Source organism: Alosa sapidissima, chromosome 10 (assembly GCF_018492685.1).
Source record: "Alosa sapidissima isolate fAloSap1 chromosome 10, fAloSap1.pri, whole genome shotgun sequence".
Lineage (NCBI taxonomy): Eukaryota > Metazoa > Chordata > Actinopteri > Clupeiformes > Clupeidae > Alosa > Alosa sapidissima.
Genome location: NC_055966.1, coordinates 30,103,610 through 30,129,284, shown reverse-complemented (window position 1 = coordinate 30,129,284; position 25,675 = coordinate 30,103,610). Strand labels below are relative to the sequence as shown.

At 44.4% G+C, this 25,675-nt stretch overlaps 1 protein-coding gene across 1 annotated transcript; it reads right to left on the bottom strand.

Annotated features, from left to right (window-relative positions):
• Positions 1 to 17,841: 17,841 nt before the first annotated feature.
• Positions 17,842 to 20,095, bottom strand: LOC121720394 (exostosin-1a-like). The gene has a single exon (XM_042106458.1). The coding sequence runs from the start codon at positions 19,224 to 19,226 to the stop codon at positions 18,270 to 18,272; it is 957 nt and encodes a 318-aa protein (XP_041962392.1). The 5' UTR covers positions 19,227 to 20,095; the 3' UTR covers positions 17,842 to 18,269.
• Positions 20,096 to 25,675: the final 5,580 nt, after the last annotated feature.

Sequence of the window (25,675 nt, the reverse complement as noted above, 5' to 3'; positions counted from 1 at the left end):
CATGTGGAGTCGTGGACAAAAAAAAACAAAAAAAACTGTTTGCTCTCCTGAGGTGAACGTGGCACAGCACAGCACAGCTTGCACTATGAGATGAAAAAGGCTGTTTTTAGTTTGCTTATCAGTCAAACCCTGCAATGTATTTTACTGTATCAATGTATATCAAATACATTCTGGTCCTTTTGTGTGAAGCAATTCATTTCTTGATAAGAGTCAGTTGTTTTATTTGCAGTTAACAGTATGAAAATATGAAAAGAATAAATATTATCATATGCAAAATAAGCAGAGAAAGTCAAATCTTCAACAAAAACGACAACAAAAAAACGTCTTAAATCCACATCCACTGGACTGTGTGAATGTGCTACGCTGCTTCCTGAGAGGGATATGTTACACTGGACAGATAATTACACTGCTGGAATGCCTCAGTTCCCCAGCCAGAGGGGGTCAAGGAGTGCGAGCGCGAGCCAGAGAACAGTGGGAAGCCCTTGGAGAGACAGCAGCACCCAGAGCCATTTCTCCTCCAGTCGGCCCCGAGACCCAGAGACAAGCTCACTCGAGGGCCAAAAGAAATTGGCAGCGCTCTCACCATGCCATGCCGTTCGAGGGGCAACGTTATGGCAATGCTTGGCAAACTTAACTAAGGATTATGGATCCAATGTTTGCCTTGAATGTTTTTTTTTTTTTTTTTTTTTGTACATGCAAAAGTGTATTGGCCCTATGGAAACCCCAAGTAAAACCAACACCTCAGGGCTTCTCAATTGCCCAAACAGTTCCAGTTGATGTGCGGGGTCAAGTGCGCACAGCAAAAGGAAAGGAGAGCCACAAGCTCGGCAAGTCTGATGAAACCACAAGGATAGAGTAGAAGGGCTGGCGTGGTTGAGAGATCATGAGGTAAACCTCTCCCTTTCCCTCTCTCTTTTTCTCCCTCCCTCGCTCTCTCCTCCTTTTAGTGTCCTCACCACAACCAGAGAGCCTGCCATTTGACGGGCCCGAGCAACTCCTGTTATTTTAGTCGCTGAAAGCAGTACTCCCGCATGCATTATTCATCACAAGGGAAGCAACGAGGACAGAGAAGACAGGCGAACAAGGAGACAAGACACAGATCAAAAGCTGATCAATGCTCTTGTCATTTCAAATGCCTTGACAAGGCATGGCTGGCTAGCATCTCCCAGCTTGTGCATTCACTTCGCATATAATACTTGCAATTCAATTCTTTCAACGAGAACTACAAAAAGAAAATCACTGCAACGGAATAGAAGATGGGTTATTTTTAGGTGGCCCCGAGAAGTGCTAAAAGCCAGCAATTTTGCCAGTTCACCTAGGATGCTCACATTAAAGTTTATGAGGCCTTCAAAAATTCAAAGTGCAAGCCAGTAGCCTAAGAGAAAGACTACCTGAGACAACAACACTAGGTACAGTGTCTAGAGCTCTTGCGATCTAGCTGATGACAAATAGAAAGGGGGATATTTGAGACAACCCTTTGGAAAAGGGCAAAAGGATTTCCAGGAATGCATTCACATGCAGTGTCCATAATCCCTGGGGTTGGGGGGTGGGGAGGTGTCCCTGGGAGGGCATCAGGGGGAAGTGAGGCACGATGAGGGAACAATGGGTTCCTGCCGAGTGAGAAGCAATGATCCCTGAGGGACGTTCCCAATGCGGCAGTGGACGAGGAAGAGCCTGGACTCGCACCAACGTGCCAAATCCTTAGGAGAGGGACTGTGTGGGAGAGGGAAGCGTCTAACTGCTGTTGCACCTTTGCGAATGCCTGTAGTATGCAAACAAGACAAAAAAAAAAGCCTTTAAAATTGACCAAGGGTGCGATTCGCAAAGAGTTACCAATGGCAATGGCTCAACGAGACCTCTATGAGCACAGGCTGCGCAGCAGGTAGCGAATTCCATCTGCACTCTCCTTCTCCCCTGCTAGCTCGCGCTCGCTCGCTCGCATGCACACAGACAAAAGAAAAAGAAGCCCCAGGAGTCGATATTACCCGGCGCGTCACACCACATACGCCTGGTTAATGCCCACGCCAGCGCTGTGGGGGGGTAATTAGTTTAGCAGCAGGGCAGATGAAGGGCGCAGTGGGGGGGCTGCAGGTCGGCTCCGGCGGGTTACGGAGTAACGCGAGGAAGTCAAAAGTTTCACCCAGGTGGCAGGACTCGCCGCGGCGCTTTTATGAAGCCAGGGCCGAGCCAGGCTGGCCAGCGGGGGAGCCGGCGAGTCCTGCGGGGAGGGCCAGGTGTCACAGACCCCGGTGTCACAGATCATTCCCAGCGCCGCACCGCCAGCCTTTGGGCCTGGCTGGAGGGAAAAAGAAAGGGGGGTAAAAAAGAAAGCTAGCTTCATCTTTTATATTTATTTTTCCTCCTAAATGACAAAGTGGGACAGTCGTGCGAAGAAAACAAGACGGCGAAAAGGAAACGGAGGCTGTTAGTGTCTGCCGAGTACAGAGTGTTCATTATGGTAGAGTGTTCAGTATGGTCAGCTGCCGAGTACAGAGTGTTCAGTATGGTCGGCTGTTTTTGTGGAGAGAGTGCCGGTGTGGTTATCACAGTAATAATGCAATCCTCTGGGAAGCATGTGTATACAAAGGTACATCATCAGAGGTGCAAAACTGAACCACTGGAAAGAACAAATGACGATAAAAACACAAGGGGAAACTATGCTCAACAACCATGCATGCGCTCATGGTCACAAACAGTCACACACACATATAGAGAGAGGCTGAGAGATAGAATGAGGCATGTGAGAGAGAGAGACAGACAGACAGACAGACAGACAGACAGAGAGAGAGACTGACAGACAGAGAGACGGAGTCGAAAAGTCCAGACAGGTAAGGCAGGTAAGACATCAGTGCTCTCTGGGGAAATGCAACCCAATCTCCCACCATCTCCAGCATTCCCTGCAAGTGGACAGAGGCCAAAGCACAAGTCCACTCAAGCAGGAGCTCAGCACACAGCCCAAGCATGTGGCAGACAGGGAAGGCGACAGACGCCATTGAAACTATCTAAACTTAAAAACAAAAACAACCAGGAACCACTGAGGAAAGGGTGGGGAGGATATGGCGTTTGGAAGAGTCATAGGAGTTGCGTGCCATGCTGCAACAACATGGCAACATCCAAGGAAGCACAAATCATGACCTCATCCTCAAAACATTCGAACGTATAACATATGCCACATCAGGGCATGCTTCGGGAGACACTTAACATGCAAATTGGATCTCCAAGAAACGAAAACAAAGCAAAACACAGAAAAACACAATTCTGTGTGTGAAATGTGAAACAAATGCAAATTAAAAAAAAACCTGAAAAAGCAATACCATCAGATCTTCACATCAGACATTCTATAGGCCATTGACTTGAAAAGGACTTCCCAACGTTCTAAGGTGAAAATAAATTAAATTAATGTAATTACTAATTACCGCTGAAACATAAAATTACTGCTGTCAATGGCAACGGGTTTTGTGCTTCTGATTTACATCTTTCATATCACTCCGCAAGTAGTCCGGTCACTTCTTGCAATGGAACTTTCAAATGTGAAAGCAGAGGGTTGATCAGCTGTGTTCTAAAGAATGTTTGATGTTCAGCATGAGTTGCAAACTATTTCTTTCTCAGCAAAAGCCACGACGAAACGGTAACAAATAAATGTAAAGAGACACATCATGTGGAGTTAATTTTTTTGTTTTGGCAAGTAGCCGTATAATAAGCAGGATAATGTATGGAACGCCGATCATTATCGGTAAAATAAGTCCTTTCAGGGCGAAGCAAGACCTGTTCGCCCTGCCAGGACGTATTTTCCCGATAATGACCGGCGTTCCATATAGTATCCCTTACATACTTGCTTTGGAGGTCTACACTACATAATGCTACACGATAAACAAAAAGTGACAGAATGTGTGAGTGGGTAAGGCTGGCACAGTGCTCTGGGAACTCAGGGAGGTGGGTGACTACACAGCCGTCTGTGTGGCAACAGTTTGCCCTGATAAAGTTGTGCGGAGGCGGCCCTTATCTCCGCTGGTGGAGTGGACGTGATGAAATGCGGGGTGAGGTAAGAGATGGTGTCTAGGGTGTCGCTCTGCTGCAAGGGCCACCTATCTACCATCAGCTGGCTTGGGGTCAGAGATGGCGTCTAGCGTGCAGCCGTACAAGAACCCCCCCCCCCCCCCCCCTCCCGTTCCACCGCAGACACGTGTACGATGGCACTTGCAAGGGCACCAACTCTTGCCTCCAAATCTCACCTCACAGTGGCCAACAACAACTTACAAGAAGCCACACACAAAGACTGTCATCAGTGAGAATCTGAAGAGTCAGACCTATTCTAATCTACAGAGGAGATCTGTACAGGTCAGTGGAAAGAAAAACACCACCTCAAGTGTTCTGGCACGATAAGCTTGCCAAATATGTTGATTTTGCCATGATGGCAAACTTGTACATCACGATCGCAGGGAATTTCCCGGCTATCTGAAATCATGTGATGGTTCTGTGAGGATTATTGACAGATAAAGAAGGCCTGGCCCGGACTAAAACAATCAGTGCCTAGGTGAACAGCAAAAACAAATGCCACAGTTCTGGCTCACTTTAAAAATGCCTATGCTACTGATGTTAATTGCATTCATATAGCCTTTGGTAAAGACACTAAGCAGCGTCTATGTGAGCCTCTTTGATAGCAGCTAGTGCAGTGTGAATAGATTTCAAATGATAAGCTCATTCTCAACCACATCAGCTTGCTGACTAGCTGGTAAGAGCTAAGGTTCTCACGCATGTGCGTACAGCACAAATGAAACCGCTCCCTTTCCCTCTCTTGTCCCTCTTTTCTCACAAATGGCGAGATTCAAGCAGTGGAAGGCTAGCAAGTGAGTCAGTGCAAGTGGTGGGAAACGCCATATTTAGATTTTTTTAGATTTTTGAGCTTCCTGGAAAATGGTCAGCTGAGCTTGGGTTTGTGCTTTGTTAAAAGCACTTGAAGCCTGGCTGCATACAAGCTCCATAATCCTAATGTCATTTGACTCACCAAAGAAAAGCTAGAAAAAAGCAAGAAAAGCTTTCCGTCACTGCCATTCCTACAGTGACAGAAACAGTTTCCAAAGTAGTAACACCAATATGTTAGAGTAATTAGCAACATTTAAACAAAAAGATAAAAGAAAAAGGTCAAATGTGCTCGGAGAAGACGGATATCATTAACATCCCAGCATTCTTGGCATGAGTCATGCTACAGCACTTCAGCACTCAGTACTGTAGGTGGGCAGATGCAGCAGTTAGCCTTGAACACTGACGGGCAGAGTACTACCCCAGGGCCGATTAACATTGACGCATGTAATCCCTCTTGCCCAAGCCAGTCCAGAGGCAGTGAGAGTGCATGGGGCCACCGACGGATTATGAATTTACAAAATAGATACATAAACTCGGGATGTGCCTGTGGTCTTAGCTCTGCTTTAATTCTCCTTGTAGTGTTTGAAACATATTTCATTGTACACGAGGGATAATTCCATAAAGCCTTGTCACAGCGAGGAAGCAAGTTAGCACAGAACTTCACACTTGAGTTTTAGCGGTGGTGGACGGGGATGGGGGGGGTACCACATACTGGTCACGATTCGTGTTTCGTGAGGCACGCCACGCCACAGGATCGTGAAGCCACTCTGTGCACACTGGGAAATATCACCTCCAGACTTCCCTGGGAGCGTTCCATCACCTGTGCTGGCCTGCCAAGGACCACACATACATCATCCTGCCAGGCTGCGCTGGGGAGAGGCTCAGCAAAACAAAACGGGACAATGGCTGGTGTCCTCATCCTACGGTCGACTCTACAGCCGTTCGTTACCAATACTGCATGCGTTCCACCCAGAAAGAGGAGAACACAAAAGTCCAAAGCTATTTTATCAGCTGCCCCAAAAACCACACAACGCAAAACGCCTCAGTGCCCATCCAGCACTGAGGGTGAATAATTCAGCTGAACGCTGCAAAGTCGGGCGAAGGAGGACTGACAGGTCGCAGCGACCGCGAGCCACTGTTAAACCTTGAAGGATATCAAGAGTGAATAGATATGATTAGAGCGCTTCCCTATTTTGAATGAATGGACCTTTAGCGGGGAAGCCAGGAGAGTAAACACTTACACGTATGGTTTGCCTAGTTGCATTATTCAAGATTGTTACCTTTAATTTACCTCAAAAAAAGTTTTTTTTCCCCCAGGACTGCATTAATGACAACAATGATGCCTTTGAATGCACAGAAGTACTCAGATTACACCAGAATCCTACACAAACGGGTAATGAATGTTATATGCCTGGCGAACAGTCAATATAGCCATTGGAAAAATAAGCCCTGAGTATCGTCGGGCAAATCTTGAGGCTTTACAAGAGGCTCAGTGCAGCTGTTTGTAATGAATTGAGGATCCACACATAAGAGGAATACCAAAACAAAACCAAAAGGCTTGTGGTGCCCTTTGAAACTCTTGATGTCTCGTTTTAGCCTTGTGCGCGTATCGGGTTTCTGGCCCTTCTCTCGGAGATTTACTACTTCCACGACTGATGAATGACTGGCCCTTTGAACCCAGCTGTTAAGACCCCTTGCATATATACCTCCAGCCACAACCCAACACCCCCCCCCCCCCCCCCCCCCCAATAAATCTCCACCATGAAAAATGAGAGAGAAATCAATGGGAGACGTGGGCACCAGGCCACAGCAAGACTTCTGGGAAACGCAAGGAGCTGATGTGTTTCACATTCCACAGTCTCAGTGAGGACCTTGAGCTAGAGGGTGTCCAATTAGACAAAAGAAAACATAAATAGACGAGGCTCGATTCAGAGAAAAAAAGGGAATATTTGAGGAACTGAACCAAAACTGAGCCGATCAAAATGTTAAGGAGCTGCTATCTAATAAGAGACATGAGAGAGAGGTGCTGATAGGCTCTTTTCTCAGTCGCTCTGATAGATGAAGAGCATGCAACCCATGCATTTCATAGCGATTGCTGATTTCAGACATGGGTGTAAGTCCACGTGTTCTGCGGATATCAAGCGGTTGGGTCATATAACAACATAACCGGACATTTGGAACTCCGATCATAGCCGGCTGTTACACTACTCCCCTCTTAGTATTTCCGACGCACATTATGTAAATGAGCTCATGTCTGAACAAAGCGAAGAACATGCAGAAACTCTGTTCACGTGCGTGTTCAACCACGTTCCACCTGTTCAACCACGTGGAGATTCTGTTCATGTGCGTCGGTGGCGTTCACACATATGACCGCATAATGTCCGCATGTAATCATCATATCTGAATCACCCGGAGGGTCGGACATCCCTTTGACAAAGATCCGCATGTAGCACGGAGGACATGTCTGAAAGCAGCTAATATCTCCAAACCAAAGTTCACTGAAATTAGAGTGGATGGGGTTTAAACCATTGGATGACTGGACATGGAATCCTGAGGCAGAGAAAGGTATACTAAGCTTCTTAACAGTACACACTGATATGATTAAAGTTTTGGGACTCAAGATCATAAGTTCTTTTCATTAGAATTCTAATATGTGGTAAATCATAATTTGCCGTCTATGTTCCACCAAAGGCATCCATACAAATGAACAGAAATAGATGGCAGAATTGTGTACATATCAGATGTGCAATTCTTTATTCTCATTTTTAACTCATCAACTCATTATTCGTTATGCTTCAAAAGGTTAAACCAACAAAACCAGGCAATACATAGAGTAGAGAATGACCTCAGTTCAGCCAGAAAGAGAACAAAGTCACCAAACAGCTGAAATCCGGCTGGTAATGGCAAAGCATTACTGACAACTCTCCACTCAGCACTTAACTCAGTGGAGGCTTAATGCCTATTGTGAGGCCGAGCGTTTAGGTGACGCAAGAGGCACTGACCTTTTTGCTTTGCTTACCCAGGCCTCTTCAGAGCACCCATTCTTTACCCCTCATCAGGCATGTCCAGGCCTGGTTGGAGCCTCGGTCGATTCCCGATCACACACACACACACACACACACACACACACACACACACACACACACACACACACGTGTGTGGCGTGGGAGGACTGTGTAAACCACCCTTAGGCATCCTTCTTAGCATCCTGTTCTTGTTGCATCAGACCAAGATCATTCTGTGCCGTGAAGCATGGCTCCATTCCCAAAGTGGCAGGAGTGGGGAAAAAAACATACCCGCGCGGTACCTGCTGTGAACAGGTTCAGGGAGTAAGTCCCTAGTGCTTCCTTTCCTTCAGCCATGTCTCGAGCAGAATTTCCAGATAACAATTCCAAAACAGTGGCATTATTTCAACAATGAGGGTGCAGGGCGAACAGGTTGGGGATCACATGGCACGCACGGCTGAGATGCAGCTTTCTGCATCATGAGTGTAAAGGATAGGACCCCATTATAAAGAAAGCCAAGGTCAAGGCATTGACAGATCATATTTTCTAAAGACATGCCAGACGTAATATCAGGCAGCTGAACAATTGATTCGGAGAAGCCTGTTTAATTCCCCATCCATAAACCTTCTTAAGCCATAGGATAAACTGTTCTAAAAGCTAACATGCCTTTGCCTTTCTCCTTGCTTGACCTTTGAATCAATTACACTGATGGATATTCCAGGGCTGTGAAACGACTGAGATGTTCCAAACAGGATAAATCATTCTACAAATTAGTCCAGGCTTTTGCAGAGCATTCATGTTTTTGTTTGTTTGTTTTTTTTTTGCTTAAATTCCTTATTAGCTGTTATTTATATATATATATATATATATATATACGTTATTTTTTCTCAAATTAATCCGTTATTTTGACAGCCCATATATATATATATATATATATATATATATATATATATATATATATATATATATATATATATATATATATATATATATATATATATATATATATATATAAAGAAAAAGATGCCTAAAATTACAAAAAGGGAGGATATTTGCAAGGCAAGGATCATAACTAGTTATAAAAATTCTATTATTAAAAGGTCCACTCAGGGATTTTTTAAAGCCCATTACATTTTTTGTCATATTCCGCAATCCTCTCCTCACGACTGCTAACTGGACATAAACAAAGTGGGGGCAGCCTGTCCCCCAAACAAAATTGAAGCCCTGCGTGGAATTTCTCTGGGAATACTGAAGGGAGGGGTGAGCTTCCTCTCTGGCATGTTTCGTTTGGTCCTTGGTTAAAATATAATGTACAGATTTTTGCACAAAAGCGTCTGCTAATTAAATTCAAATACAAACAAACATGACTTCCTGCACAATCCCTGACTGTACCTTTAACTCCAGTCAACATAAACCATAACTCAATTCTACTATAGCCACTCAGGTCAGTACAAAATCAAGCTGCATGTGTTTATGACAGTGTAGAATGTAGCAGAGATTATCAAAGCACTAACCAAGTCCATAAATAGATCTGAACAGGATCTTGTGGAGAGAGGCTCATCTCGTCCAGCAATGCTTGGTAAACATCATTTTTGGCAAGAGGGATGCAGCGTGTGGGCACGTTGCAAGTGTTCGAAGGAAACAAATTTCCAGATTACTGCAGAAAATGCTGATCAAGCACCCATGTTTCGGGTTGGTAATTAAATTCTAGGCCAGCCTTCTTCAATATAAAACCTAGGATAGTTGACAATGTTTACATAACTTACCGCTATGCAACTAATTTGCAGTGGACCATAAGACTTGACCCCATGACAATTATTTCATTTAATTAAACCCTTATATCGACAGCCCGTTTGCTACCTAAACATTGTGGAAGTGAAGGGTTTCAGCACAGCAGCACAGAGCCATAGGGAAAGTCCAAACCTTGTGAGAACAGGAGATGACTTTTTTTTTATTTATTAGGAAACATCTGCTTGGCCTGTAATTTATCTAAATGTCGACTAGAGCCATTTCTGGAGAGAAAAACAAGGATGGCGCAGACATGTTCTCTGATGAGATCCGTCCTGTGTTGGTCTGGGACTCCCACTGTTCCACCACCATCATGCCATGCCCTTGCATCGTAACATGTGGCTTAACAACACCTTTATTAATCATCGTCAGGAATGTGATAGAACCTATTGGCATTGGATCTACTGTTTGCTGACTGTGGCCAGCTTGAGGGTCGAGTCGTGCGTCGTGAGTCGTGTGTGTGTGTGTGTGTAGGTGTACACTACACACTTGTGTGTGGTGAACCTCCAACACGCCTTTGGCTGAGCAAATACTCAGCGTCAACGCCTTCAGGTTCCACTTCCTGGGCCGTATCCGCGACAAGCCCCTGGTCTCCGCTTCTGCGCTCGCAGCCAAGAAGAAAAGGAGAGGCAATCGGTAGGAGCCAGCGGGGATCAAATGCCAGGCCCAAAACCGAGAGCGCACAGCGTGTTCCTAATTAAGAGCCGCTGCCACTGAGGAGAGATGAAGAGAGAGAGCAAGAGAAAAACAGAGATGGAGGGGGGGAGAGAGAGAGAGAGAGAGAGAGAGAGAGAGAGAGAGAGAGAGAGAGAGAGAGAGAGAGAGAGAGAGAGAGAGAGAGAGAGAGAAGAGAGAGAGAGAGAGAGAGCCAGACAGAGAGTGAGAGTGAGAGTGACAGAGACACAGACAGGAGCTGTACAGCGTGAAGGCAAGCTGACGTGAGCTCGCGAGATGTATTTATAGCGGTGGATTTAATCCCAGGCGCTGGCTAAGCTGTAGTGAGAGGAGAGCCAGGCCGTCACCAGCTCTCGTTCCACCCGCTGCTCACAGCTAGCGCTGGGTAATTGTGGGGAGCAGTGAAAGACAGCAGAGTAAAGGAAAGGCATGCCATAAGCTGAACATAAACACGCACGCACACAGACACACACGCTCACACACACACCTCTTTGTATCAGTTGAAACAAACTGATAAGTAATATCTTGTCAGTCACTCCCAAAATGTTCTTTGTGAATTCTCAAGTCTGCTTCGATTATTATTGCAGAATCTATACTTGGGAAGTAATGAAATATAATTTGACCATGAGAACATCATTTACATGTGTATTTGAATATAGTTTTATTACATACGATATGTACAATCCTGAATACCCTATATTCATCCATATTAAAGACTTTGCTAACACAATGTGACCAAACCATTATAACAAGAGACAATACAACAGGAAAGTCACAGGAGCTGACACATCCAAAGCAAAACAATAATGGCTCTCCCATCCTCTAGTCTAGAGGTTTAAACTCTACCGGACCCTGAGCAAACTCGTGACTGGAGCCGCCGTGGCTGTTTAACGTGCTGCTCCGACGTCGTGTCCCGCATGTTAACTGCCTGCTGTCCACCCGCTGCCTTCCCCATTGCTAGGGCGAACCTGCCCCGCCTGCCATGCTTGGTTACCTCCCGCTCCACTCCGTCAGAAACAGACGGAGAGAGTCTATATATGGTTTAGGTTTTAATGAACAGTTCTAGTGAACTGTCCCAACAACATGCTGCGTCGGATGAAACGACAGACACTTTTGAATCCCCTCATCTGTTTTTTAAACAGCTTTACTGCACAGCAGTGCTGCCGCTGCACCCGACCGTGTCCAAACTCATAAGACTGGATTGCAAATCGTCTGGCACCAACTGACCACAATGGCATCAGTAGCAGGTAAACACCAGCTCTGTTTTGAGAGTAAATTCCACCCCCTCATGATCTGGCAACCTGCGAGTGGCTCAGTTGGAAGAACCTGGCGCCATGCACATCAAGGTCAAGGAATTCATTTCCAGTGGGCACATGTACAGTGAAAGGCTACGCCTCACCCCGAGGCCTGTGCACCCCTCTCTCTGCAGAACCGCTAAATATAAACTCTGCAACATCACAAGACCACAAGATCACATCTTCCTGTGAACGCAGAGAGAGAACATAGGGGCTGACGGATTTATTGGGAATTACGAAGCCGTTTATTGGGCAAACTCTTCCGACTTCCTCCTCGCATCCCGCTGTCACTCGGAGGGGACGGCACGCCAAGGCTGGTGCTTTCCCACCCTTCCCACTGCTCCAGCCATCTGGTTTCCAGATTCACGGCTCTTGGGTCCCATTACTTCAATAGTAGAACTACACAAACACATAGGCCCCAAGAGCCGCAAACTAAAGATCCGCTGCATTCACACCTTGACTAAAACAAAAGTCAAGACGAGTTGAGTCTGATTAACAATCTTATGGATTTACTATCTTAGTTTCAATAGTGGGGCCTTTCGAGCTAATTCTTTACCATTGGCCATACAGTTGAAACGGTGGGCAGTTATGAAACACATAGCAACATCTGTTCACGCACACAACTAAATACACACACCAATGCAGTTCTTCCTCAAGGTGCAATCCAATCATGTGGAACCTGAGGTTATTTATACAACACAACTCTTTAAAGTATGACAACAGTCCCTTTAACTCCACTGCTAAAGTTAAACGGTGGGTCACTGATTTTATGTGCTTGAGTGATGCACCTAGCAACCAGTCACTGTTAAATTTTTACAAGAATCTTTGTGGAACCGTTTCCCTGTATGTAACATACCTAATTAGCAACAGCATAATGTTGATAAGAAAGCCCATTGCCAAACACCATGGGAAGTTTCCCTGTGGTTACCTCATTACTGAGAGAAGATGAACACAAAGCACAGAGATAACATCATCACAAATTCACTCAGCGAGCCCTGGGAAACCAGACTCATCTTTAGTAGTAGTGTTTTCATTAGCCTCCTCCGCATGCAGTGCAATTCATTGCTTGTGCATTCCAAACGAGAGGCCTTACTCAAATGATTTTCTTTCCCTCCACCCAAATCAAAGGTTTAGCTTTAGAAATACTGAATGAATGAGAGTTGCTCCACTGGGTTAAAACATGTGATTGCAAAATGCCCCCAGCCATCGGGTCCAATGCAGACTAGTTCAGCTCAAAAAGGCGCAGGAGTGTTCGGTTTTCCAGGGAGGGAGCGTGAATCTGCCGGAAGCTAAATGAGATGGAGCCCGCTCTGAAGCTCGGAGCCATCGAGAGGCCATGCGGGAATTTCCAAACGCGAGAATTCTCTGGCATGGGCTCAGGCTTGAAACAGAAATCCAAATCGACTTGTATCTGTGACTGAAGGCTGAAAACATAGCCTAGCATAGCAGAGGCGGGAGGTGTGTGTGTGTGTGTGTGTGTGGGGGGAGGGGGGGTCTAACATGTTGAAACCAAGATAAACAAACACCTGCCTCTTTGAGTGTCCACAGCAGGATTTACGAACACTGCATTCATAAAGAGTGTTGTGCTTTCAAGCTTACGCTAGGCCTATACCCAGGAGAGTACCTGAGTCAGCGTGGTATGGCTCTGATAATGAGGCAGTGAGGGATGGACGAATCCTCATTTCCTCAGGGTTCTCTGCACACAACTAAGACAACATACTGATCAGAGAGAGATCAGCTTGGTGATGATCATGATTCAGACTAAAGTGTGGAACACCCTGGCCAGACATATACAGATTTGGATTTCTGGCCAAACACAAGTTAAAGTGATTTAAGGCTTGCACATATGTGGTTATGTCCATGTTGCCAACATTACTGTTCTACTGGCAATTATTTCAGGTGATGTTTCGACCAAGTAACTTGCAGACTAGCTCAGATCACCCATCCATGACACATTATAGCATTGTAACTTGGGCTTTTAAAAATGAAGATGGTTTCTGGCCACTGATTGCCTTTGAATCTGTAATCTCACAATCCAATCACAGAACACCACCAGGTATGCAAGATGTTTTGCACTCGCGCTTTGGGAGGAGGCGCTGTTAGTTTTAGGGTGGCTGATGTTTTCAGAGCCTGAATGTGGACCATCACAACTTCCTTGTTGTTAGTGACAGAGCAAAGGGGGATTTCAACACACAATGGGTTGTGGAGAGGGGAAAAAAACAATTACTTCCACCTAGTTAAACCACAGACTGCACTGTCTAGCCCATGCCTCTACAGATTCAGCTTATCCAACTATTGTGGAGATCCACTACATTCTCCCTTTACAACATTTACATTTTGCCTTCTTCATCTAGTGTTTGTTATCCGATAGACAGCTAAAGCTTTGCAGCACTTAGTATTCTCATGCCCACAAAGTCAAAGCAAGGCCAGTTAACTCTGTGTGCTGGTTAGGAAACCTCATCGGAAAGGATTGGGGAGCAGTTAATGTGATTAGGCTCGTTAATAGGCCAAACTCAAGTGCAAATCCACCGTTACATAATGCAACAGGCAATGACTTACACGGTGACTGGCCGCACACCACTTGCAGCTCTTAACCAAGTGCTGCCTGGGCTGTCTACTGAGAAAACAAATTAAGATAAAAAGTTTAGGCTGCATCATAAGACACCAATGTCTTTGACCAGCATTTTTAGGGTACAAATAATTGGCACACTTCAGCAACTGCACAAAAATTTAAATAGAATTACTAATGCATCTCAAGTTCATTTGAAATTGGCTACATGACCCAGTTACAGTCTTTGTAGAAGCATGCCACCACCACTATAAAGTGCAGATCTGTGGAAAGATAGAAGGCTGGCCTATGCCAGCTAATAAGCCACTTGCTCTTCAGACGCAATGTTTATGTTTTGATTCGACATTAAAGTGTGTAGCTTATCGTTATTAAATCAAGTCAATGCCATCAATTCATTCTGATGCAATTCTTCAGCGACATTTAGCCACAATATATATTTTGGCTGATCTTCAAGAGCCTATACAAATTTTTGTGTGACAAAAAATATAAGAGAGTGATAAATGAATCATAAAGTAAAGCGGTCTTGGACAAATGGAAACTAGGTTAGAAAGGATAAAAACATTAAAGAGCAATTTCACTGCCTGCCACTCATCAGTTGTTCCTCCTTCCAAATAAATGCAGTCATCTCCTCCCTTCACTCCTCTATTTAACCGCTTACCGTACAAGGCAATGCTGCTGACCTGTTCAGCTGCTGTCTCGACAGTCAAAACAAGTCAAAAGCTAGCACATCAACGCTAACCAGGGGTGAAGCGCAGACTGAAAATGAAACGCATGCACAACAGCACATCCTTGGATCAGACACAAAGCAGTGTGTGTGTGTGTGAGCTCTTCTTCACTCCATTGTCTCCCCGAGCCACTCGTTTGTAAGTTCGCCCATCACTGCCCCACACTGGCATTTTGCAGCTCCCATTGTGGTCAGTCGACAGAATCAACTCAAATCTGGGCTGCTTTTCAATGGTCAGCTGAGCTGCCTTAATTCTGATTGCACCAGTTAATGTCCTTTGGAAATTTCCCTTAATGAATATGCAGCATTGCAAACGCGGTCCAGGGACGTGGGTGAGGAGATAGCAGTGGTGGAAGCATAAATTAGGCCCGAACAGAGTTTAAAATTCAGCGTGACATAAAGGAGAAGAAAACATGATTAAAATACTGCTGATAATTAATTCATTACTCTCAAAAGCCACAAGCATGTCATGTTTAACAACTTCCTGCAACCAATCAGGTGGAGAACGAGAGCAGAACTCGGGTCCCATAGCTTGTAAAGCCATGATGTGAGTGCATTTGGGCCGTGTTCCTCAACTGGCACACCTGAGTCATCTTTTGTCAATGTATTATTCTCCAGCACTCCGAAACTATAAAGCAATGGGATATATTTTTCAGCTCTTGGTAGAAACATCCACTTACAAAAACAGCTATTGCTGCCTGTCTGCAGGAGCATAAACACAGGGTTGTCTGAAGATAAAAGTGGGAAGAAGCACGAGTGCATATCTCCTGCACTTTAGAGGAATGGGGAGAGGAGGGAGGACGGGGCAGAAGAGCATTAGAAAAGAAAAGATTCTGCTGCATACTCAGGATCATAAAATAGCCTCACCCACCCACCCACACGCACACATCCCACACGCACCACGCCCCCCCCCCCCCCCCCCCCCACACACACACACACACACACACACGCACACGCACACACTTCTACCCACCATACAGACAAACAGGGTCAGCATCCAAGAACAAACACTGGAATCTCTGCCTTTGAAGGCACACTGCTGCTTCTGCAAAGCTCTGCAGCTCACACACAGCAAATTACAGCCTTTCCTTTTTCCTCTAAATTCCAGGTTGTCACTTGAGCACCTCTGTTCGGCACAAGCAAGGTGTAGGTCTACTGACGCCATTTTTACTTATTCTGAGCTGGCCTAAATGAACCCTCTCTACTGTCCACAGCAAATTCCAATCCAAAGTGCTGACTTGTTTGTAGCCAAATAGTCATTTGATTCACAGTTCTAGCATGATACTTATGAAGTTTTTTGAGCCATGTTGCTGGGCAACCACCTGATCAGTCACATGTGTTCTGATTGGTTGATTATGATGATTTGCTTACAGATGATTAAAGGAAAAAAAAAAGATGCCCAATTTCAATAGGAACGTACCCAAACAACAATACTCTGTAACACTACCCAGCAACATTGCTCAAGAAGTTGGCTTATGAATCATCAGCTTTCTAGTGAGCCCCATGGAAACCCTGGATGTCCAGAACAACCATGATGCCTTGTGGCAACTGGCTGGTCCCTCTGCACAGATCCACCTTTGTACTGAAGGGGGAAAAAATTAATAACAAATCTGGTAACCCCAGGTCACACAGCACAGCAACCCTGCCAAACACCAAAACAGCCAAAAACACCAAACCGCATCACCATGACGATGGCACGCAATGTCTCCCATGACTCGCAGGCTTCTCTCTCGTCATGTGCAAAGGGCAGACGGAGAGGTCAAAAGGTCAAGCCAGCGCGCCGCAAAAGTTCACGCAGGACACCAACGCACCGAGGGGCACTGTGGCAGGGTCTGGGAAATGCCTGTGCAAACAGGGGGAAGGCCTCGTTAGGCCTCCTTTCCCCCCGCTGGCACCAGGACCTTTGTTCCGTCTAATCCCTCGCAGAGCTCCTGTGCAACACACACAGCGCCGCGCAGTCGCCAGTGACAACAGGCATGCGGCCCCCGGGCCACTGAACTCAGTCGGTGGAAACACGAGACGGCCGATGCATTTGGGGGGGGGGGGGGGGGGTCCGCTCTCTCCCCTTACCCTGGTCTGGGCTGGCCCTCTCTCACCCACCCCGGCCTGTCACTACGTCCGCTTCCAAAAAGGAGACGGATGAGGGGATTGGGGGGGGTTCCCGCAGTGGAGGCATGTCCGGGTACCCCTGAACTAAATCAATGTGCACCATGGCCTTTGCATTAATCCAATGTCATCACTCCCAACATGCACTTCAATGTCACTTTAGCCCATTTCCCTCAAATACGGAAAATATTCGACCCATGGCTTTAAACATGGGAGCTTAATTTCCCCCCCTGAGGGCTGAACAAATTTTTTTTATTCATAGAACTCTCATGCCAACTGAGTGGGTCACAGCCTAACAACCGTACATCACCTGATGTTAAACATGCCAGAAGGCAAAAAAAAGTTACAGTTTGTGGACCACAGAAAGTTGTATGTGTGAGAGCAACACAGCGACCAACAGATTCCAAATCAAGCAAAACATACACATGTCTTCTTCAGCACTGACGTCACAGCTACAAACAAGTTCATGGAGTTTCTATCACCGCTTTCCCCTGGCCCCCTAATCCCCCTAATAGCTATTCTTCTCAATCCTTTTATATCAAACCCCTACAGCAAAGGCAATTCACCTTGTGAGCCCGCAGGCAAGAACACTGAGGTCAGTGAGGTCATGATGACGATGATGACGATGATGATGATGTTGAGGTAAACACCACCACAAATTTTGGATTAGACAACTGTAATCTGAGAGTAGTGATGAAAGTCTCATGGTTTGTTGCCCCCAAAATTTAGACAAGAGTTCAGCTTTTTAAAAGCATGGATAACTGATGTTTACTGCAACAAGTTGGCCAGAACACCCCAACCTTTAAAACACGGGACTTGAACTGTTTTCTCTAGAAAGGGCTTCCTGAAAGTGAATGAGTTTCTCATCTGTGGTGCAATTACATGCCCCGACAGTGCCACTAGTTTCCATCTTCCAAATCACATTACAGTAAACTTCCCTTAGTGTCTTGTGCCTGCACTTGGCAGTTGGTCATATAGCGCTTGGAGACAAGGCCCTGGGTTACCCAGCCCTTTTTGACAGTGAAATGATCAGAGTAGAGGCTATGCAGAGACGCTAACATTAGACTGTCACACAAATACATACACACGTACACACCCACAAATAAACCATGAGTCACTTTACTGAGGCCCATCATGTGCTATGGGTGGCATCTGCTCCATTGGTAGTAAGACTGATATAGAGAACAAATGGCCATAGCAACTTCACAGGTCACCAGTGCTGGTTGGAGTTACAAGACTGTCACTTACTTGTCATACTCTGCATTGTCCTTGTCACAGCGCGCATCTTTGTGCTTCTGCCAGTCTTTGCCATGTTTGCATGTGGTGAGAAGCACCACATCCTCAGAGTTGTGGACATGATGCAGGGCATTCCTGGTGTCCGAGCCTATGCCTGTGAGGTACCTTTTACCCTTAAACACCAGCACATATTTCCTCAAAGGAGGTATGTTATTGTACTTTAAATAGCCCCTATCCCCACCGGTCCTTGGGTGATCTTTAGAGAACAGAGGAATGGACACGTCGAAGTTGGGCCTGAAGTTCTCGGTGCTTATGCTTGCCTTGGCAAGCATGGCCTCGCCAATATCGAAACCCAAATCCTCCGTGTAGTCCGGCCATGTCCCCGAGTACAAGTTAAATATAAGATGGTTCCGACCGTTATTCCAAATATGCAAGTTTTGGATCTTTGATTTCAGGTTGTGCACATACTGAGGAGACAGCTGGTCCCTATCCAATGTGTCCAAGTTCAAAACAAATAAGCAAGCTTGCCCAGGGTCCGATGTGTAGAACCGGGATCCTTCAATGGAAGAGAGAATGTTTTGGTAACTTTCTGAGATTTTCTCACCCTTTTGCTGCGGGTAAACGTAAACTTTAAAGCCATTCTTTTTACAAAGAGAAAAATCAAAGCAGGAGTCCATTCGACACCGTCTGCCCCTGTACACCCCGGAATTGGCATCTCTCTTCTGCCTTGGCGATATGTGAACGTTGTAGTCCTCGGTCTCCGACTGATCCCAAGGAATGAAAGGCTGCAGCGGGTCCGAAAAGTGAGGCCAGTGCGGACTCGCATGATATCCACTGCGGCTGCGATCATCACGCCGGTTCTGGTTTCTCCTGGAAGCCGGGAGCTGCACCACTCCAAAGTAAAACAGTAAAACGACACATGCGCAGGCAGAGAATAGAATTAAATACCGTTTTTTGGCTTGCATGGGTCCTTTGATCCGGGTCACGGTGTGCACTAATGAATCCAAAGCGCCCTGAAGTTTTTCTCTCACCACCTCCAACTACAGAGCTCCGCCATCTTCCACCAGGCTGCAAGGATTTTGATCTCACGTCTTCCACCTTCTTATTCCGTTCCAAAATCCAGCGCATGTGGGCGACTTCTGTGGATCATCTACACCTTCGCTCCTCGGTTTGTTCTTTCTTGTATCTAGCTGCGTGCAGTTAGACAATCTTCATAGGCTTGCAAGTCAAGGTAATCCTGACTGTCCCCCAAAATGTTTACAAGTAATACGTGTTGAGTACTGACGTTCCATTTCACTCACCTGGTGAGTTGCAATGGTAGCTAACGTTACACCAGTAGGCTACTCTCACTAGCTATCGTGAAGAGTTGCTGCCCAGTGGGCTACCACAGTAGCAGGATAAAGGAAACTTAAACAAATTAGTCAAGACTTCAACGCATTTCTAACTGCAATAGCTGTAGAGTTTACTATCCAGGTCATGTTCAGCCCAGTGCTCCAAGTTAGCTTTCGCAAAGGCGGCCAGGTTGGACTAACTACAATGATCTAGCCGGACAAATCCCTGCATTTCTAAACATCTTATCATATCCCCTTTATCTAGACAAACGCACCTTTAGTTCCATTCCTACTCCTCACGTTAGGCTCTATGTCTGTTAAAAGTAAAGAATCTTACAGTCACATAAGACGTCGAAATCCGTTGTTTGACACGCACATTATTAGGCGATGACAAGATATAGTATTTGACAGGGACAATCTCGACTCCAAAGACTAATTTGGAGAGTCTGTCTGCTTGCTCCGATTGTTTCACTCTGGCATTCCAATCCCCACACGACGGCTACTGAAATGACGTTCTTCCTTGGCGTATCAGGCTTTGCCATTGGTTTTCGTCATATCCGTAAAAGGCGGGGTTTCTGCTGCACCCATTCACAATCACCGCTGGTCACATGTGATTTAAAGCAACAATGCACCACGATTGAACACTGACTTGTTCAATATATGAGCATGATTATTTACATAGGCTTAGGGCTAATTATTTTATCATTTAAATTAAAGTTAAAAAAATATGACTGCATATGAACCTGCCTATGACCTGCCATGAACTGATTTGAAATAGTTTAACTGTCATCACATGTAGGCCAATCATTCACAATCCAAACTCCAAATGCCTTTGATGAAGCTGTCCAGACTGAATTTGAAAGGAATAGGCCTACACATGATTGCAAATGAAAAATCTAGTGATGCCTGTTTACTCCGCATGTGAGTCCAAGTTAACTTTGATCTCTGATTAATCTATGAAAAAACTCACATAAGATGTGTGCTTTGCAAGGCTTAAGAATAAGGCTCATGTTATGAAGACACTTGTTTTAAAATGCATTTTTCCCAATTAAAGAGCACATGTTACATAACAGTGCTTTGCCTTTTTTATATCGCAAATAGCATCTTATTATACTAATTAGACCTATATGTGTGTAAAAAGAAGCAAATCTTCCATTTTAACACTATTCTTATATAGCAGTGTTTCTCAAAGTGTGGTCCGGGGACCACTGGTGGTCCGCAAGATATCCCAAGTGGTCCGCGAGCAGACGTGGTAAAATATAATATAGATGAGTTGTTTGCAATATTGAACCAACTTGTATGTAGGCTAAATCCAAACAGTTCTGCAACACTGTCTATTTAAGATATGCCAGTTTAAATATGACTCCTCTGACACAATAAGCAAAGTGCAAAGACAATAAGCAAGGTGGTTCAGTGAGTAGGCCTATTGTGTAGGCTAATATACTATAGAAGTAGGTCTGATCTTTTTTTTTTTAGCTAGGTGGTCCGTGCGCTTCTTTTTTATTGGTTAAGTGGTCCTTCGTCTGAGAAACACTGTTATATAGAATGCTAAATTTGAGTCTGGGACACTTCTCATTACCAACAGATGAGTGCATCCCAGGTTTGCTTGGAACGCGCCACTTAGACAGTGCTTAAGATATCAGGACCCAGTAGGCCAGAGAGAAATGCTGCAGCCGTAGCTCCAAAGGCCCCGTCTTCAGAATTGTTTTCACAGCTGCCGCGGCATCTCAGTGACTAGAAGTGATTTTACAGGACAGGATTGGAGCGCAGGCAAGAAGGAATTTCAGGCGACGTTCCTCGGAAGCTGTTCAGCCATATCTCTACACAGCGGCCACTACGGGCCAGCGATCAAAGCCTGGGCCTCTCCTCCTCAACTTTCGGTCCAACATTCCTTATGTCCTCCCTCCCTCCCCTTATTCATCTCTCTCTCTCTCTCTCTCTTCCTTTCTTTCTTTCTTTCTTTCTTTCTGAATTTTAGAGGTAGTATTCAAATAAGCCTAAAATATTTACTATAAAAAGATTTGATGGATATACAGTTCGATAGTTAATTTATTTTAGTCAGCCAGTACAGTATATGTGGCAAGTGCACATATGGGTCAGGGAGATTAAGGAAGACTGATCAAATGCATGGGAGTTTAGTGACAAACTGCTGTTATATTTTAGGAGAAATAATATGAACACAACTATTGGAGACAATGAGATAATGGGCATTCCAGTATGACCCGGGTTTATAAACAAAAGGTTTAAAACAATATCAGTGATTGGTTGTGCTTGTCTGTCCACTTAGATACCATGCACACCATCAGCGTTTAAGTTTATACACAAGACACTGGAAGGGATGAAAATAACTGAAAACATGCAGAAGCATCTCTGCAGTATTCAAACTTCATCGACAATTTGATCTCATAGTAATTGCAGTAATTGCTTTTCATCTCAGAATTAAGTCAATTAAATTTTAAAGGAGCAAACACGTCAATCACATTTTGTCAGAGCAAAACACTGATTCAGTAAGTAGCAATTATAATACATAATTAATGATGCTGTTTGGGATCAATCAATTCAGGCCTACAGAACCTCACCAGGGTGGTGTTAGATGTGTGAAATATATTGTATTTGTAGCTTTTTTATTATCTAAGTCTGTGTTTTAGAGCTATGACATTTGTCTTTGTCTCGTTGTGTCTTGCAACAATAACATCAGTAAAATTAGATTCTAAGACAGGTCTAGATAAATAAAAGTGATGTTTTCTTATGTCACATTATTGGACTTTCTATGAGCTGATACTGTGCTATTCTAGGAATGTCTTCAATAAATGTTAACAGCAACCTGAGAAGCTCTGGCACAGGCACAATATCCTGAAAGCAGGCCGCATTCCAACTGCCATATCAACAATCTGACAGCGCACTATAGGCATAATTTGACATATGGCAAATGACTGAATATATTGCCTTGAGTTTGATGCTGCAACTGACAAATTAAAAGTGACTTCTTCCATTATTCTAGTCTGTCTTCAACTACATCTGACTTTTATGACCAAACGGATTGGCAAGCTCTGTATACCAGAGATGATGTTCACAAAAGGACAGTTGCTCTAGCTATATATAACCACTGAAAATATGCTTTGAACATTTTTAATCATAAACCAAATTCGCCCTAATTACTTAGGAACACACAGGGAGGTTGGAAATAAGTAAAGCCATGACTACCAGTTGGGTCTTGCCTGACTTGCTTCTGTGGGTTTGGCAGTACACATTTGTTGATGTTGCTTTTCTATTCTCTTCCACAAACACTGAGGGGAACTTTTGCTCTTCACTTACCGGACTCCTTTTCCATTTCCTCACCTACTTGATTCTGATTTAGCATGACAAAGATAAAGCAATGGTGTAAAAGCACAGCAGTAGGTATACGCTCACACCAAATTGTTCAATTTAGAATTCAATGATATTCATAGGGGCCAAGGAAAAGATATTCAGCCGAGAAGCCGAAAGTGGTAGGATGCTGACGATGAAGCAAACTGCTTGTGATTTTTTCCCCTGGGCATTGTTTATTTAAATTTAGATTAATACTCTTTCTCAACCTGCTGTGTTGTCTGCCTCGTTTACTGCAGATCCAGTGCACGGAACAATTCTAGCACAGAAAAACAATGTCAGCCTTATTTTCTTTTGGCTTTCATAGTTCCATGCCTTTAGGAAAAATGTGTGTGAAATATAACTGAAAAAGAGAATTTAAGAGTTTAAGGGAGCACAGCTCTGCAGTGGTGATGCTTTCTCCACTGCTGCTTCAAAGATAAAAGACATTGCTGTGCAGAAATGTCAAAGGGCAGTTATTATACCATGAAATTATTTTTGGTTCCAGGTAGTGAATTAATTACCTCGTCTGCTATACATGCTGGCATCGTAGGAAGGGGTCATATCAGAGAAATCAAATTCCTGGCAACTGTGTCTCCTCAGCATTTGTAATCTGGTGTAGAGCGAGGTGGAGGGAGAACAGGCTTGTACTTGTACGAGTGCATTGACATGACTGATGGAGAAACAGATAGAGAGAAGAATCTGCTGCTGTCGGATCTGTCAGGCCCTTCAAACTCTTTGCCAAGCCAGGAAACCATCAAATCAAACAAGGGGGTGGTGATGTTGGAATTCAAGCATGTGAAAGAAAATGTTTTTGTTTTTTTTTCCCCTTGTGTATCCGAAACAGAGGTAAATCAATCATTTGAATGAATTCCGCCTGGCTAACGAATGAGTCATGATGTCTCTTATCACCCGGGGATGCTGGAAAACACAGAGGGAAGCATTCCTTTCATGCCAGCCAGGTTCACTCTCATCAAGCATATTTATCTTGTGGCCTTTGCTTGCACTAAAAAAACACAAGACTGCCCCTGTCACTGTCAGGATTTACCATTATCAAAATGACCTATGATGTCTGTGAAGACTTAGGGTCACCTCATGAATCTCTTTTAAATCTATCTGGTACAAAACCGGCCTTGACTGCACATCATCTCTAAAGATCTATATGAAAAGACTGATATCCATGGTATTTGTATGAGAAACGCATGTATAATTTCTCTCTTTTTTGTTTTAGAGGCATTTTATTTGATGATGCAGATCATATACATTTACAGTGTTCTGACTAACAAAATATTCCTTAAACCTTTAAGCACACTTTTGGATCAAAAAGTCCAAAATCATATGTGACACCATTTTCTGTCAGTCTTCTCAGGTGCATACAGGCGCACGCCAATGCAGTTAAGCTAGTTGGCATAAGCTAGCATGCAAAGCAAGGTAAGTTTATTTATATAGTGCATTTAATACACAGGGGTATTTTAATGTGCTTTACATAAACAAAAGCAAAGAATAATAGTAAATAAAAGCACAAAAGGGCAACAGTTAAAAAAAAACAATAAAAAGCCAGATTTAATATAGCAATTTCCGATTACTGGAACAGAAACAGCTCACCTGACCATATGAGCGCAAGAGAAATACAGGTGTGCTATATGCAGGGTGAGGGAGAGGGAGATTATAGGGTGAGGGCTAGATAGGGGAGAGGGGAGGTAGAATTCAAACCCATAAGATATCCGCACCCTCCCATCAATGTGCCACATATCCACCAAACAAGCAAGAATTCCAGCCGAGGTTTACCTCCCAATGGTTGACTCATTTCTTAATCTTTAGCTGCTGATTAAAAGAGCCAATAATCCGAGAGACTTCCCCTCTCTCACTAAGATGTCCTATTAATGAATGGATCATCTATTTTAGAGAATGTTTTAGTTGAGTCAAGTATTTGAGTCTCATTCAGACATTCAGTTTTATCATAAGCAATGGCAACATTTGATACATTTCATATATTTTCTAATGGCAGTTTTAATTGACACTCTAGAATAATTCAAATTATGCATGTTGCCAGGCTTTAATGAAACTTAATTTAAAAAGAGCAAGAGAAATCTATTTGCAGTGTGGGGTTTGTTTTTGTTTTGTTTTGTTTTTTTAGAAACTTCGTGCTGAGATGGATGCTCCAGGTTGTTTGGCTTCATCCACAGTTATCAAGATCAGATAGCAGCCATGACTGTATGTCTCGCTTGCTATGGGTCCTTGCCTGCAAACACTTCTTTGTTTTTATCTCTGCCTGCACGGACGAAAAAAAAGGGCTTTATGTTTGCTCACTTCTGATTAAAATGACTAAATTTACAGGTGAGCTGACGTTGAGATTCTATGATAAAAGAAAGTCTCTGAGGTATCTGTCATGACTTTACTGCCAGGGGTAGACGATAGGGGGGGTTGTGGTTGGAGTCTAGGTAGATAACCAAGACATGATGCTGCATTCTCAACTTGAGATACCCTGTGTGTGTGTGTGTGTGTAGGTGCATGTGTGTGTGTGTGCGTGCGTGCACTGGGCCCTCTCTCATTGCCTTTTTTTTTGGTCCGCTCGGCACAATAGGTCAAAATTGCAGATGAACCCAGGCCTGATAGGAATAGCAATGTAACGATACCGAAACAATTTGCAAGTCGCTGCAATTTGCACATTCAGATGAGTCCCATTACTCAGGCCCGTTCCTTCCTTGAAATTCAGTCCATGGTGGGAAGACAGCAGC